Source organism: Netta rufina, assembly GCF_964035555.1.
Source record: "Netta rufina genome assembly, chromosome: 10".
NCBI classification, from domain to species: Eukaryota; Metazoa; Chordata; class Aves; order Anseriformes; family Anatidae; genus Netta; species Netta rufina.
The window spans coordinates 10,040,175-10,053,183 of record NC_140133.1 but is presented as its reverse complement, the minus strand read 5'-3'; the positions used below and the strand labels follow the sequence as shown (position 1 = coordinate 10,053,183).

At 37.6% G+C, this 13,009-nt stretch overlaps 1 protein-coding gene across 1 annotated transcript in view; it reads right to left on the bottom strand.

Annotated features, from left to right (window-relative positions):
• Nucleotides 1-13,009, bottom strand: part of DOCK3 (dedicator of cytokinesis 3) — a gene marked incomplete at its 5' end in the record, with an annotated part of 212,463 nt that overhangs the window by 87,023 nt on the left and 112,431 nt on the right. The window contains 2 exons of the mRNA XM_084292895.1: nt 2,607-2,695; nt 10,936-11,083. Coding sequence (XP_084149021.1) covers nt 2,607-2,695; nt 10,936-11,083 — 237 coding nt within the window. The remainder of the gene's footprint in view (nt 1-2,606; nt 2,696-10,935; nt 11,084-13,009) is intronic.

The window sequence follows — 13,009 nt, the reverse complement described above, 5'->3', positions numbered from 1 at the left end:
GACCCTTTGTTTGGTATATCAACTGAATAGCTCGACTAGGAGTAATTACATAAGAAAGCAATTGGACTGTGATTAACTAAGTTGATTTTAATTTATAGTATACTACATCCCTAAAAGAAGGATAAGGTACTGGTGAAGTTAGAAAATAAAACATTAAGATACCAGAAAATACCAGCAGTAAGACCAACCATGCAGGCTTAGTCTCATCTACTGAGCAAGCATTACCCGCCTCACAAAGCAACATGAATTACATTCACATTGTCTTTTTTCTACAACCTTTATTTCATTCAACGAATGATAGTCAGTCGATAGTTCTTTCTGTCCTCTCTGCTCACTGAATGGAACACCACATACCAAACACTGCCTTCTGTCCATAATCTTGTACAAAGTTGTGAAGCTCTGCTATTTCCTAAGCTCAATATCGTTTCGCTTTGCAAACAACATTTAGTCATTTTGTTAGACAAGTTTTTAGGGAAATGAAACCAGTAATATTCAGTCCACACCCAACACCTCCACTAATTAATAAACAGTACCAGAATTAATCTATTACCTGTATTACCTAGTCTATTACCAGACTTGTAATAGAATTTGTAATGCAATTTTCCAGCATGGTATCGACAGACAGTACTTCTGTGATGTCCCCCATACTTTACACTCCAACAAACTTCTGCATAGCTGCTTCTTCTCCCCGAGAGGTTTGTTATCTACTGTCCAGTCATCTTTTCCTATCCAGCCTAGCCTCTCATTTTTTTTCTATTCTCTGTAGCAGATCTGAAAGACTAATCGTATGCAAGAGCTGGAGAGGTAGGGGGAGGAACAACCAGGGAGCTTTTCTCATCACAAATGTGATCTGAGCATTTTCTCATTGTAAAAGCTAGTTTGAGAGGTCCAAATTGCATTACTTATGCTAAAATCATGTCAGCCTGTAAAATTATCCTGCCCATTAGGGCAATATTGCTGCTGTTTCAAGCTCCTGCTCTAGAGATGTACTAGATCTTAGTGACCTTAGTTATTATTTTAAAAAGTTGAACACAAGAGTAAAAATCTATTTCCCTTTCTTTCTGCACTTCAGAAAAGCTCATGCCTGAAAAAAAAAAAAAAGTTTTAGGCAGACATTTGGCAGTGGAAATATATGCAAACAGTTCAAATTTTCCAAGTTGTTAACAATTCAGAATAATGCTTTAATAATAAACGGAAAATGACCTTAACTGTTGTAATGAGGAAGAGCAGAGAAGGAGACCAGCTTTGAAAACAATAATTTCCAAACTTCAAAACTGTTTTATTTCCTTACTGTTGTGCTTAATATCTTTGGTGGGACTGTGAACTGCATATTATGCTACAATAACTGAATATGCAAACAGGTGAAATTAAGACAATACTAGTATTTGGACATCCGTATGCCTTTCTGAATCATACACTCACTTAATAATCAATGCAAAGCTACCTGCAACTAAGCAGAAGGGTTTCTTTGCTGGTTTCATTTGGAATGGAATAGCAATGACATACCTAAATTACCAAACTACAAGAATCATTAAATGAGGTAGCAAGGTAAGAAAAAAGAAAGAAGATTTACTTTCCATATTTATTTGTCATTCACCACGAAAATAAAAATTAATTTGGCAGGTGGCAAAAACTCTGCCAGGAAAGTTACTCTCCTCACCTATTTAATGGAACATTTAGTGTTAAAACTATCATGGAAAGACTTCTTGGTAATTAACCTGTAGGTATGAAAGTACCATTTATTTTGTGTCAGTCAGAATTTTCTGGACAGTCAGATAAGACTAAGATCTTAGACTAATTTAACATCTGGTTTTACTTCTTTTGACAAGGATGCACAGTATCCTCAGGAGAGCCACCTAGTCTATTGCGGGGTGTCTCTGCCCATGGCAGGGGGGTTGGAATTTGATTATCTTTAAGGTCTCTTCCAACTCAAACCATTCTATGAATCTATGAGAGCAAGTGTTACATATGTCTGATAGCTGGAAGTTTCGAGGGAATCACAGGAAGAAAGGATGATCCCTGATTTACTCAGGAAAATCCCAATGAGTACATTTAAACCCTTTACCTCCTGTGTAGCCAAGTCTGGTCACAGTAATGTGTGTCAGTGTCACAAAGAAACATTTAAAGGAGTTCTGTCAATGCTGATAGCCGCTGATGTATCCTCCAATAGGCTAACAGTTTTCACAAGCACAGATACACACAGATACACAGTAAATGTAATAGCCCATAAGCTAATACAAACCCCTTAGCTCTCTCCACCACTGAGATCTTCTGAGATAAAATTACACTACAGATATAAAGGTGAAGGAAATTTAACACAATGAATTCACATTATTATTATTATTGTCAACTGTATCTGAAAAGGGAAGATATCAAGCAGGTTTTTAATTCCTGGTTAAATTGGCAAAGGCAATACAGTTTACACCTGTAAACTGAAGACAATTGAATTTTATCTAAATTACTCTAAAGTCATCACAAGTAAGTACAGAAATTCAGCTATGCATAATTTCACATCTCACTGAATTACTCTACTGTAATTAATTAGCAGCCTCCTAAAGGAAACCTGTAGCTGTACTTAAGACAAAAGCATACAAGTAAATATTTACCATAGTTTGAGCTGGGTGCTGTGTATTTGGTGCTGGACTTGCGAATAATATTTTCATGGATCTGACACCACTCATTTTCATTGTTACACCTAAAATAAAAGAACACTATTTCAAGTTAAAAGCTTTCTGGTAAACCATCTTATGATGAGAAATTCAGCTTTGTTGTAGAAATAACATGAAAGCTTTTGTGGGGTTTTGATGAATGAGAAAAACTCTTTTATTTAAAAGTGGAAGGAAACAAAACATTCCCATATAATTATCTCCTATTTATGGACACTTTGGAGTCTGTGGTGACTTTTCTATCATTAAAGCAATTATTTCACTCTTCATAGTATGAAAAAAATGAGGAAAGATTTAGACATCTTTAGCTGAATTCTCTGTACATAGAAAATTAATTTGAAGCTGAAAGTAACCTGCCATATATGCATATATATATTTTTTTTGTTAAGCACTAAAAGAAGTTGGATTCAAGAAATAAAAAGTGGATTTTCAAAGATTAAATTAAAAAAATTAAATATCTCATATTATATTTATAATATAATATTATAAATATTACATGAGATTATATTTATATATAATCTCATTATATTTATAACATAAAATTATATTATACATATCTCATTGGCACCTTGTTTTTTGCTTACCTACATACTTTATAGAATGCCTTAAAAATGATGTAGCCCCCAAACTGTAAGAAAAGGATATGTACACTTCTGTTTGTATTTTACCTTGTGAAATATGTTTTCACAATTGTGTTTCACAATTGTTTACTTATCTATTCGCAACTTTAATAAGCATTCGTAAACACTATTTCCATTTTCATTTACACCTCTAAGTCCTTGATACAAATTACAATATAACCGTCTGTCAACAGATCTATCATGTTTCCATTCAATATTTTTTCACCAGGAAAAATTCAATTGCTAATATTAGTTTCAATAATACATTGCAATTTGGTGTAGATTATAACATTGTTCTAACAATATTCATGCAAAATAGCTGGCTGCACTGTACTTGATTAAGCAATCAAATCCCAAACAGCTGGATGTACATCTATCAAATCCACCACTTAATGGCAGAGTCTATAAACAAAATTGTTCTAAATGTTTCCTAATTCTGTCTTTCCTGATAGGCCACGCAATTAAAGGCTTATCTTTTTGAACAGAAAGGAACAACAGCAGGTGGGGAAACTGACAATCTCAGCAGAGGAAATGCGGCACCGTGACCCTGCTCCTCCCACAGCTGCCATAGGAGGATGTTCAGCACATTGTCCACCCGGATAAGGCAATTGGAAAGATGCTCTGGGTTGCTTTACAGACTGAAATGGATTACTGCCTTTGGGGATATGGGACTCATCATGGGATGCTGGGGAAGAGGATATTGGGATTGGTCAAGACATGAATTGCAGGGAAACAGTGGGTCAAGGGGATAAAAAGGCTCAGCCACATATAATCAGGCTGCTGTCAGGATGTTTACGATACATTCACAACTATTTTTTTTTTGAATATTTACTGTATTTTGTAAATACCAGTATGTTGTATAAACATCAATTTAACTAGTATTTTGCTTATGTGTTTCCACTGTCATTTGGGAGACGACATTACTTGGCAGTCAGTCTGGATCTAGAAACTTGTGCTCAGTTTGGTGTTCTCTAATAGAAAAAAGGTCTGTGAGCACCTGTTGTATGAGCAGAGGCTGGGGAAACTGGGATTTTTGAGCCTGAAGAAGACAAGGCCAGAGGGAGAACAATAACAGCAGCTTTCTAATACCTACTAAAAGTTATTAAGACAACGAAGCCAGCCAGGTTCTTCTTGGTGAGATGCTGTAAAGCAACAGGCATAAACACAAGTAACTAAAGTTCAGACTGGATATCGGGAAAGGCTTTTCCAAGAGGACAGTCAAGCATTATTGGAACAGGTTGCCCAGAGAGGCTACGTACTCTTCATCCTTAGAGGTTATGCAGAAGTGACTGGATAAAGCAATGTGGTCTGCTCTCAGACTAGAGAGGTCCCTCTCAACCGGAATTACAACTCTTATTTATCTGAACATTAAAGTCGAATGGCTGTATTTGCACTAGCAATGAGCAAAGCTGTATAACCCATCTGCTAGGCTTGAACAGAATCATAGCAGGAAAAAAGTGCCATCAGTGCTATAGCTTGTTACCACATAATGAAGAGAGAAACTATAAATTTTATAAAGTACTTGATACTGGTGTAAGCACAGCTGTAATGACGATTTTACAAGTCTAACAATCTGATTGAAAAACAAAAATGGAATCTCTACCACAAACAGTTCTATTGCTAAAAAAAAAAACACAAGGTGATCATGTCTAATTGCCTTTTAGATTCAATCATTGCTCAGATTATCTAAAGCACAAATGAAAGATTTAAAGTTCCCTACAAAGTCAGCAATTTTTAACTCAGCAACGATAGTGATTCTTATTTCTCCTGAAATGCTAATGAATTAAACGATTAAATTAAATTTATTTCCTGTTGATTTTTACCTTAAAACAAATAATCAAAAAAACAAACAAAAAACCAAACAAACAAAAACAAACACCAGAAAACCCAAACCAGGTTATAAACTTTCAGCTCCTAAAAAGAAAGGGGTCTTGAGAGAGAAGTCATTTTGTAAAACTTGTTCCAAGCATATTAATATTTTTTTCCTCCTATTGTTTTCCCCCAAGAGTATATAATTTTGGCAAAATCAGGCTATGATACGTACCAGCTACTACAAAGCCAATAGGGATATTTTGGCTCCTGCATTATGGAATTGAAAATCAGTCTGGCAAAAGGAATTAAGACTATCTAAAAGCACTGGTAGCCAGCTAGCAATTTTCTTCAGTATTGCAAAACCAGTTACTGTCAAGAATAATGAGAGAATCCCTGCAGCCTGTTATGGTACATTTACCAATACCCCCAGCAAATGCTGATTATTATAAATACAAAAGGAATAAACAGCTTGGAATAAATTAAGCATGATGTACAAATCGTAATAAAGGAAAAAAGGAGGAAAAAAACTTCAAAATAGAGTTACTTCCTCCCAGTATGCTATCCAAAACTATTTGCTTGACTTAAAATGCTGATCAGATCGTACTCCTCTGTTAAGAGGTGAGGTCAGACTGGTGCTATCCCATGTGAAATCTTAGCTCTACCTATCCCAGCACCCCTCCTTTCACTGTGCTGGCTTTAGGTATCAGACATCTCAGCTGACCGTCAGAACATATGAAGATGAAGAAAAGCTTCCCACAGTGGCACAGGAGATACTGCTTAGGCAGGGTGCCTGTGCCTGGCTGCTTTCTGCAGTCCATTCCCCTCAGGTTTTTGGGTTAGGGATGTTAGAGTGTACATCTCCGACTATTCCTATTCCTCCATTTATAGACCTGCTATTGATAAAGTTGTTTAACCCACTCCGAACCTGCTAATTCTGCCTGCCTCCACAGCATCATATGGTCGTAAAATCCAGATCACTACCTGCTTCCTAAAGAAGTACTTTATTCCATCTCTTTTTATGTGATCTCCTCCTGATTTCATTGATTACTCCTAGCTCATGTACTCTTGTATTCAGTGAGCAATAGTTTACCATCCTCCATGAATTTGTAAGACTCAGTTGCATCCCTTCCTGCTACTCGTTTCCTCCTCTTCAGACCTTTTCAGTCTCGTAAAGAAAATACCCTAGGCCATCAAAAATTTTAGTTGTTCTTCTCCATATCTTCTGTAAGTCCTACACCCTTCTGGGAGGGGAGGTCAGATGTTCGCACAGAGCCTGTGATACAGGAGCACTTTGGTAGCCTTTCAGAACATAACAGTACGGCAAATCGAGTACATTTGAACTCTCCAAAACAATCTCTCAAAATCAAATCAAAACAGGGCTAAGACATTAATGGACCATACAAAAAAGGCTTTCAATTATTGTGCTGTTCTATGTGAACTCAGAACTTTAACCAATATTCAGCTCACTCATCAGGAAAAAAATTATCTTCACATTCTTTATTCCTCTTCTCTTGCCAAGACATTTGAAATAATTTTTCCTCTTGCAAATAATATTTTCCTTAAAGTAAAAATGAAAACAACAGGACAAATTTTATTCCATCCGTCACCATCACAGATGAGACTACAGAAAATTTCTAAACTTTGATAACTTTTCAGTTGCTCTGTCAGCCACCAGAGTGCAAGTTAAAATAGATTTCAGCCTCCAATGACTTATGCCTGTAAATTATGGTGGAACAAAGTTGTCCCAAAATCAATGGAGTGTAAATATAGCTTAAAGCCAGTTTTGTACCAACTACTGACGTAAGCTGCACTTTACATCTTGAACACAAAGAATACTCTCACAAGGTTGAAATGCTGGCCTGAAAACACTTACCAGTAATGCATTTTATTGTGTTTTGTTATCATTTTACTTGTCTAAATACCAAATACATTACCAAATGTATTTCTGGTTTCATTAAGAATTTCCTCCTAAGCCATCCATTACCTCTTCAGGTTGGCTGGTTCTACAGTAAATTCACCATTTGGAATGTTTGCCATACTACATCAGACCCTGATGTCAAACAGATGGGGACAGAAATGCAACGTCCAGCTGGGCGAACAGCAACAACTGAATTTCAAAAGGGAAAGGCATTCAGGCAATACACTACATTAAGAAGAAAGAATTTTAAGACCTCGTGCTGGAGAAGAAAGGTAAAACACAAAGAATTGAGAAAAAATAGGACAAAAACAAAATTGAAAAAGATAATGTGACAGAGAAATACACGAAGGTTTCCATTTCTAGGGAAATGGAAAAATCAACACAAAGAGTAAGGAGCAGTAAGCAAAAAACTGCACTAAAGATAAAAATTCATATAAAAGTATGAAATCAAATTTTCCAAGAAAAAAAATACATGGATTGAGATTTTAGTTTCCATCTCACTTTTAAATGCATATTATTAAAAAGAACTATAAAAGTAAACCTTCATGCTTCTACATAATGAGCTTATATCTAGAGCTGTGGTACTATATCCTCTTAGTAAGATTATAACATGACTGCAGGATTAACCAACAGGAGAATCTGGATTGTGAGCAGAAAGACTTTTTCAGACATAAATCTTTAACAATAGCAAAGCAGACTGGTGAAATAAATTGATTTTTTTGTAAGTGTTCTCTCTTGTGGATCCAGCAATAGTCTCAATTGAAATGCCACGTATTTGTTTCATTGTCTGTTAGGTTTTCAGTGTCTCAACTTTTTTCCAGCTTCTCCCAATAAAAAGACTTTTGTGGATATAAGCTTTAGCCAGATAGTGCAAAAAGAATGCTTCTTATTGCTCCTTCAAAAATACAAACACACTTCCCTCCTTATTTCATCTTTATGATGTTTTTGGCTTGGCTTGAGGCATTTTAACAATAGTAAGAGTAAGAGCAGCAGGTAAGAAAATTAGTTCAGTGTTGCTTAAGCATTCATGTACAATTTCAAATTTACAAAACAAAAATGCTATTTCAGTATTTGTCTACAAAGCAAGAAAAGTTAGCTTAAACAGATGAATGTGCAAAGAGAAGATGTAAGCAGATAGACCTGTGAAAATATTCTGTCATGGAAGATCAACAGCTATTAAAGCTGCAAAAGGGATAAACTGGCACCCCTTAGATGCATCAGTGTATTTTCCCTTCTGAGCATTTATGTTGCAAGTTTACAGAGAACACTCCAATCAGCAGTGCCATAAAAGAATGAGGTACAACACTCAAGCAAAAGATGATGGTGATAGAAATTAAAAGTGTCTGATTATAGAGTTGAATACTGTTACTTGCTCTACATCCTCTCTGAGAAGACAATAATGGCTGTGTGTGGATGTTAAAAACAAAGGGTTTCGGGAAGCAGAAGCAAAAAACAACAGATGGTATAAACCTACTTAAGCATTTAGGCAGATACAGCTGGTATTTTGGATGGTCTGCAGGGAATCCATATTAGCAGCACACTTCAGATTAGGAGAAAGAAGAGGGAAGCTCTGTATCCTGTGTTTTTTTTCTTGATAATAGTACTGGAACTTTGGATTGCTCTAAGAGGCTGCATGAATTGATGATTTGTCACTGACAAATGGACAACTCCAGTATTTTAGAGGTTTTTCTCTTATTTTTCAGCAAATAAGAAACTAAGGATGCATTAAAAAGGCATCAAAGCAGAAATTATATTCAGAATGTTCCATTATGGTAAACATTCAAAATGTAGCAGTTGCAATACATTAGCGTATCTCTACAAAGCCAACATTATCAAATATCATAACTAAAGACCATTGGTTTGAGATAAGCTGAAAATGAATGGTTACAAAAAGCCAAGATTATTGGCTCCACATGACATCCTGGTCTCCAAATTGGAGAGAGATGGATTTTATGGGTGGACCATTCAGTGGATAAGGAGTTGGCTTGAAGGTGGCACCCAGAGAGTGGTGTCAATGGCTCTGTGTCCAGGTGGAGGCTGATGAGTGGTGTCCCTTAGGGGTCTGCCCTGGGACCGGTGCTGTTTAATAGCTTTACCAACGACATGGACAGTGGGACTGAGTGCACACTCAGCATGTTTGCAGCTGGCACCAAGCTGAGTGGTGTGGTTGATACACCAGAAGGAAGGGATGACATCCAAAGGGACCGGGACAAGCTTGAGAAGTGGGCCCGCATGAACCTAATGAGGTTCAACAAGGCCAAGTGCAAGGTGCTGCATCTGGGCTGGGTCAATCCCAGACAGGACAGACTGGGAGAAGAACCCATTGAGAGCAGCCCTGCAGAGAAGGACTTGGGGGTTCTGGTGGATGAGAAGCTGGACATGAGCCAGCAGTGAGCACTTGCAGCCCAGAAGGGCAACTGCATCCCGGGCTGTGTCACAAGGAGCGGCCAGCAGGGGAGGGAGGTGATTGTCCCCCTCTGCTCTGCTCTCCTGAGGCCCCACCTGCAGTGCTGCGTCCAGGCCTGGGGCCCCCAGCACGAGAAGGATGTGGGGCTGTTAGAGCGGGTCCAGAGGAGGGCCACAAAGCTGATCAGAGGCTGCATCAGCTCTCCTGTGAAGAAAGGCTGAGAGAGCCAGGGATGTTCAGTCTGAAGAAGAAGAGTCTCCAGGGTGACCTCATTGCAGCCTTTCAGTACTTGAAGGGGACTGAAAAAAAAGATGGGGAGCAACTCTTTGCTCAGTCGGATAATGACAGGACAAGGGGGAATGGTTTTAAACTGAAAGAAGGGAGATTTAGATTAGAGGTTAGGAAGAAATTCTTCCCTCAGAGGGTGGTGAGGCCCTGGCACAGGCTGCCCAGAGAAGCTGTGGATGCCCCATCCCGGGAGGTGTTCAAGGCCAGGTTGGATGGGGCTTTGGGCAACCTGGGCTGGTGGGAGGTGTCGCTGCCCATGGCAGGGGGTTGAAACTATATGGTCTTTGAGGTCCCTTGCAATCCAAACCATTCTATGATTCTTGCTACAGTTTTCATAACTGTTGGCAAAACAAGAACGGAAGAGCTGACTGAGAGACTTTTCTTTGCACATACAAATATCTAACATATTACAAAATATCCTAGAATCTTTCACTGAACAGTGAAAGCCATTTTATTCATGTATAGTTTCACTTGACTGGCAGATTTTCTGCTGCTGAATGCACTTCTCACAGAATAACAAAGTTCAATAACCCCCCAAAATTATCTTATTACTCAGATGGTGGCCACAGACCACAGAGTAATGTCAGCTGTATCTCAGCCCATCTGCAAAGCAGATCTTGCCAGTATTTATCTTCACTGACAAGAGATTCAAATGTTCCCTGCAGTTCATCTGTGCTCTCTTTATTACTATTGTGAGACCACATTTCATAATAATAATTGGCAGTTTAAAGTTCAAAATCACAAATAAACTGAGGATAAATTCTTGCTCAGAACATTCTGACTTTTGAGTTTTTTGGTCACAAACTGTTTACTTCAGTTGTTTTCTAGTTCTTTTGTTGGTCATCATGACTGATAAAAAATTGAAGATGGTGCACGAGTAACTAATCCCTTCCTCAAGCTCAATACAGCATCTTTCATGTTTTTGAGCTTAACAGATTTTAAATAAGGCACATTAATATAAGTACAGCTTTGCATGCCACACACATTTCGGCAATATTCAATTTTTTTTAAAAGCATTTCAACATACCCGAAACATCTGTAATAATATTCCTTACTTTGTATGAGCTTCTGAAATAATAAATGCAGAGAAACCAGTGCCAACAGCACTAATTCAACATGTCAGGAGGATAAAACACCAAATGAAGCTTATGGCACATTCAGTATCTTATCACTAACATATACAGAAGGAAAATAATTAGGAAAAACACTCTAAGAGTTACTCACGTGTAAACTTTGAGAACAAAATCCTTCTCTTCTTTTATTTCAGAGATTGACTGAAGTACATCCATGATGCTTAACACTGCACAGCCATAGGGGCGGCGATAGTGTAAATGTGGGGGCCCCTTTTTTGAATCATTTAGCAACATGCGACCTAAAATTAACAGAAATTTAATAGTTAAACACTCAAATGCAGCCATTCCATCAATTGTGTTCTACTATCCCTCTGAGTACATATACATACAGTAAATTACAACTAAACTGAAGCCTTCCCTATACTCGTAACTCCTTTTTCTTCTTACACTGTTTCAAATTCAGAGGTCCACTTGAATCTAGCTAACCCACTGGGCTACTTCAAATTAAGGTGTATGAGCTTGTTTAGCTAACAGAACACTAAAGGGCAAAGTGAACAGTGCCATGTCTGACCATCTTTGATTTGCCCCACGACGCATATCTGCATCCAGCTTGGTTGACTATAAATCATCTCCTGAACGAGCCAAGAATGTGTCTTGTGCTCACCAATCTGCATCCACACAGTGATCCACTGTAGTCCTTCCATTTTAATCCACTATTTACACATATTTTCACTTTATATAATTGTTTAAAGGGAATGTATTGAATATATACCCATTTATCACATTGTCTTGGAGCATATAAAGGAGAATGCTGAGATAAGAAGCTGTGCAATGACTAACTTCCTATTGGTAAAGCAGTTTTCTAACAGAGTCAAAAATGTCAAGATCAGAAAAATCACTATGATCATCTAAACCAACCTGTAACATCACACATAATTTGTCGAGCACATCTTGCATCAATGTTAAGAATCTAAACTTGAACTACAGCACATCTTTAATTAGTTCTACAAGCTTCATTTGATATAGGGCTCAGGTAATACAGAGTAATTACAACTTTCAGACATTTCACTACACAGTGAAGACAGATAATGAAAATTGGATCTTCTTAACACATCTGTGACTTTGAAGGCTATTATTGTCATTCACAGGAAAATACAACAACGCTATTGTTTCATTAAGCCATTTAGACCTTCTGCACTTCAGAGAAGATATCCGTGGCTGGTAATGGGTACTAGTAATGAATAGGGTTGAATGCCATTTCATTACAAACACTACCTCACCATTTTTCAGTTAAGTGAAAACCTGGGAAACACGAAAGACATGCATTACTCAGCTGTTTAGAATATGCAACAGAGGTAAACATTTACTTCTTTTTTTCTCTGTGGAAGTATACACATTCATAATTCAGAACCATTTAACTCCCTATTACTGACTAATTATATCCCTATTAACTGGAGAGATTTTTTCTATCCAGTACCTCCCATCTAAAAGAGATTCTAACAATTTAATTCACATACCAGAAACCATACTGGCACTTCATTTAAGCACCCTGCTGAGCTAATAAATTCACGTAGCTGTCCGTGAACTACTTCAAACACTGTGTTACACCATATAAGATACATTGCAAATGAAACTTCAATCTTAAAGGCTTTCCATTCTTGTTACTATAATTTTCAAAAAGAAAAGATGAAGCCTTGCATCACCTTGAGTACTCACAGAAACTCACTCTAGAAATGGGAACTACACAAAATGATTTAGCAAGGAAGAACTTTGAGTTGACCCTACACAAATAAGAAAGTATTACACATCCATAGTTCTCCTTTGGGTAGGGCTCTGTTAGCACCCAAGGGAAACCAGACAGAAGCAAGAATATGTTGCTAGATGTCGGGCTGCAAGATTGATAGGCTTCCAGCAGGCAGATATTACTCCAGATGCTCCTTTTTGGTGTCAGCTGGTAGAAAGAACAACTGACAGGTATGACAGATTCCCTTATGGCACCTGCCTAAACTTGGATGTGGTTCTTGGAAGCACTGCAGACTCCAACAGCAGAAATCAGATCTTTTACATATATATATATATATTTAACTAACAGCCTCTGACTTACTAGTCATAAATGGCCAGGTACGCTGATGTCCTGCATCATAAACTAGCTATGTATCATCAACAGAAAGACCTCATATGACATTTTGAAACATAAAACAAAAAGCCTTTTTTAGTTCCCTACT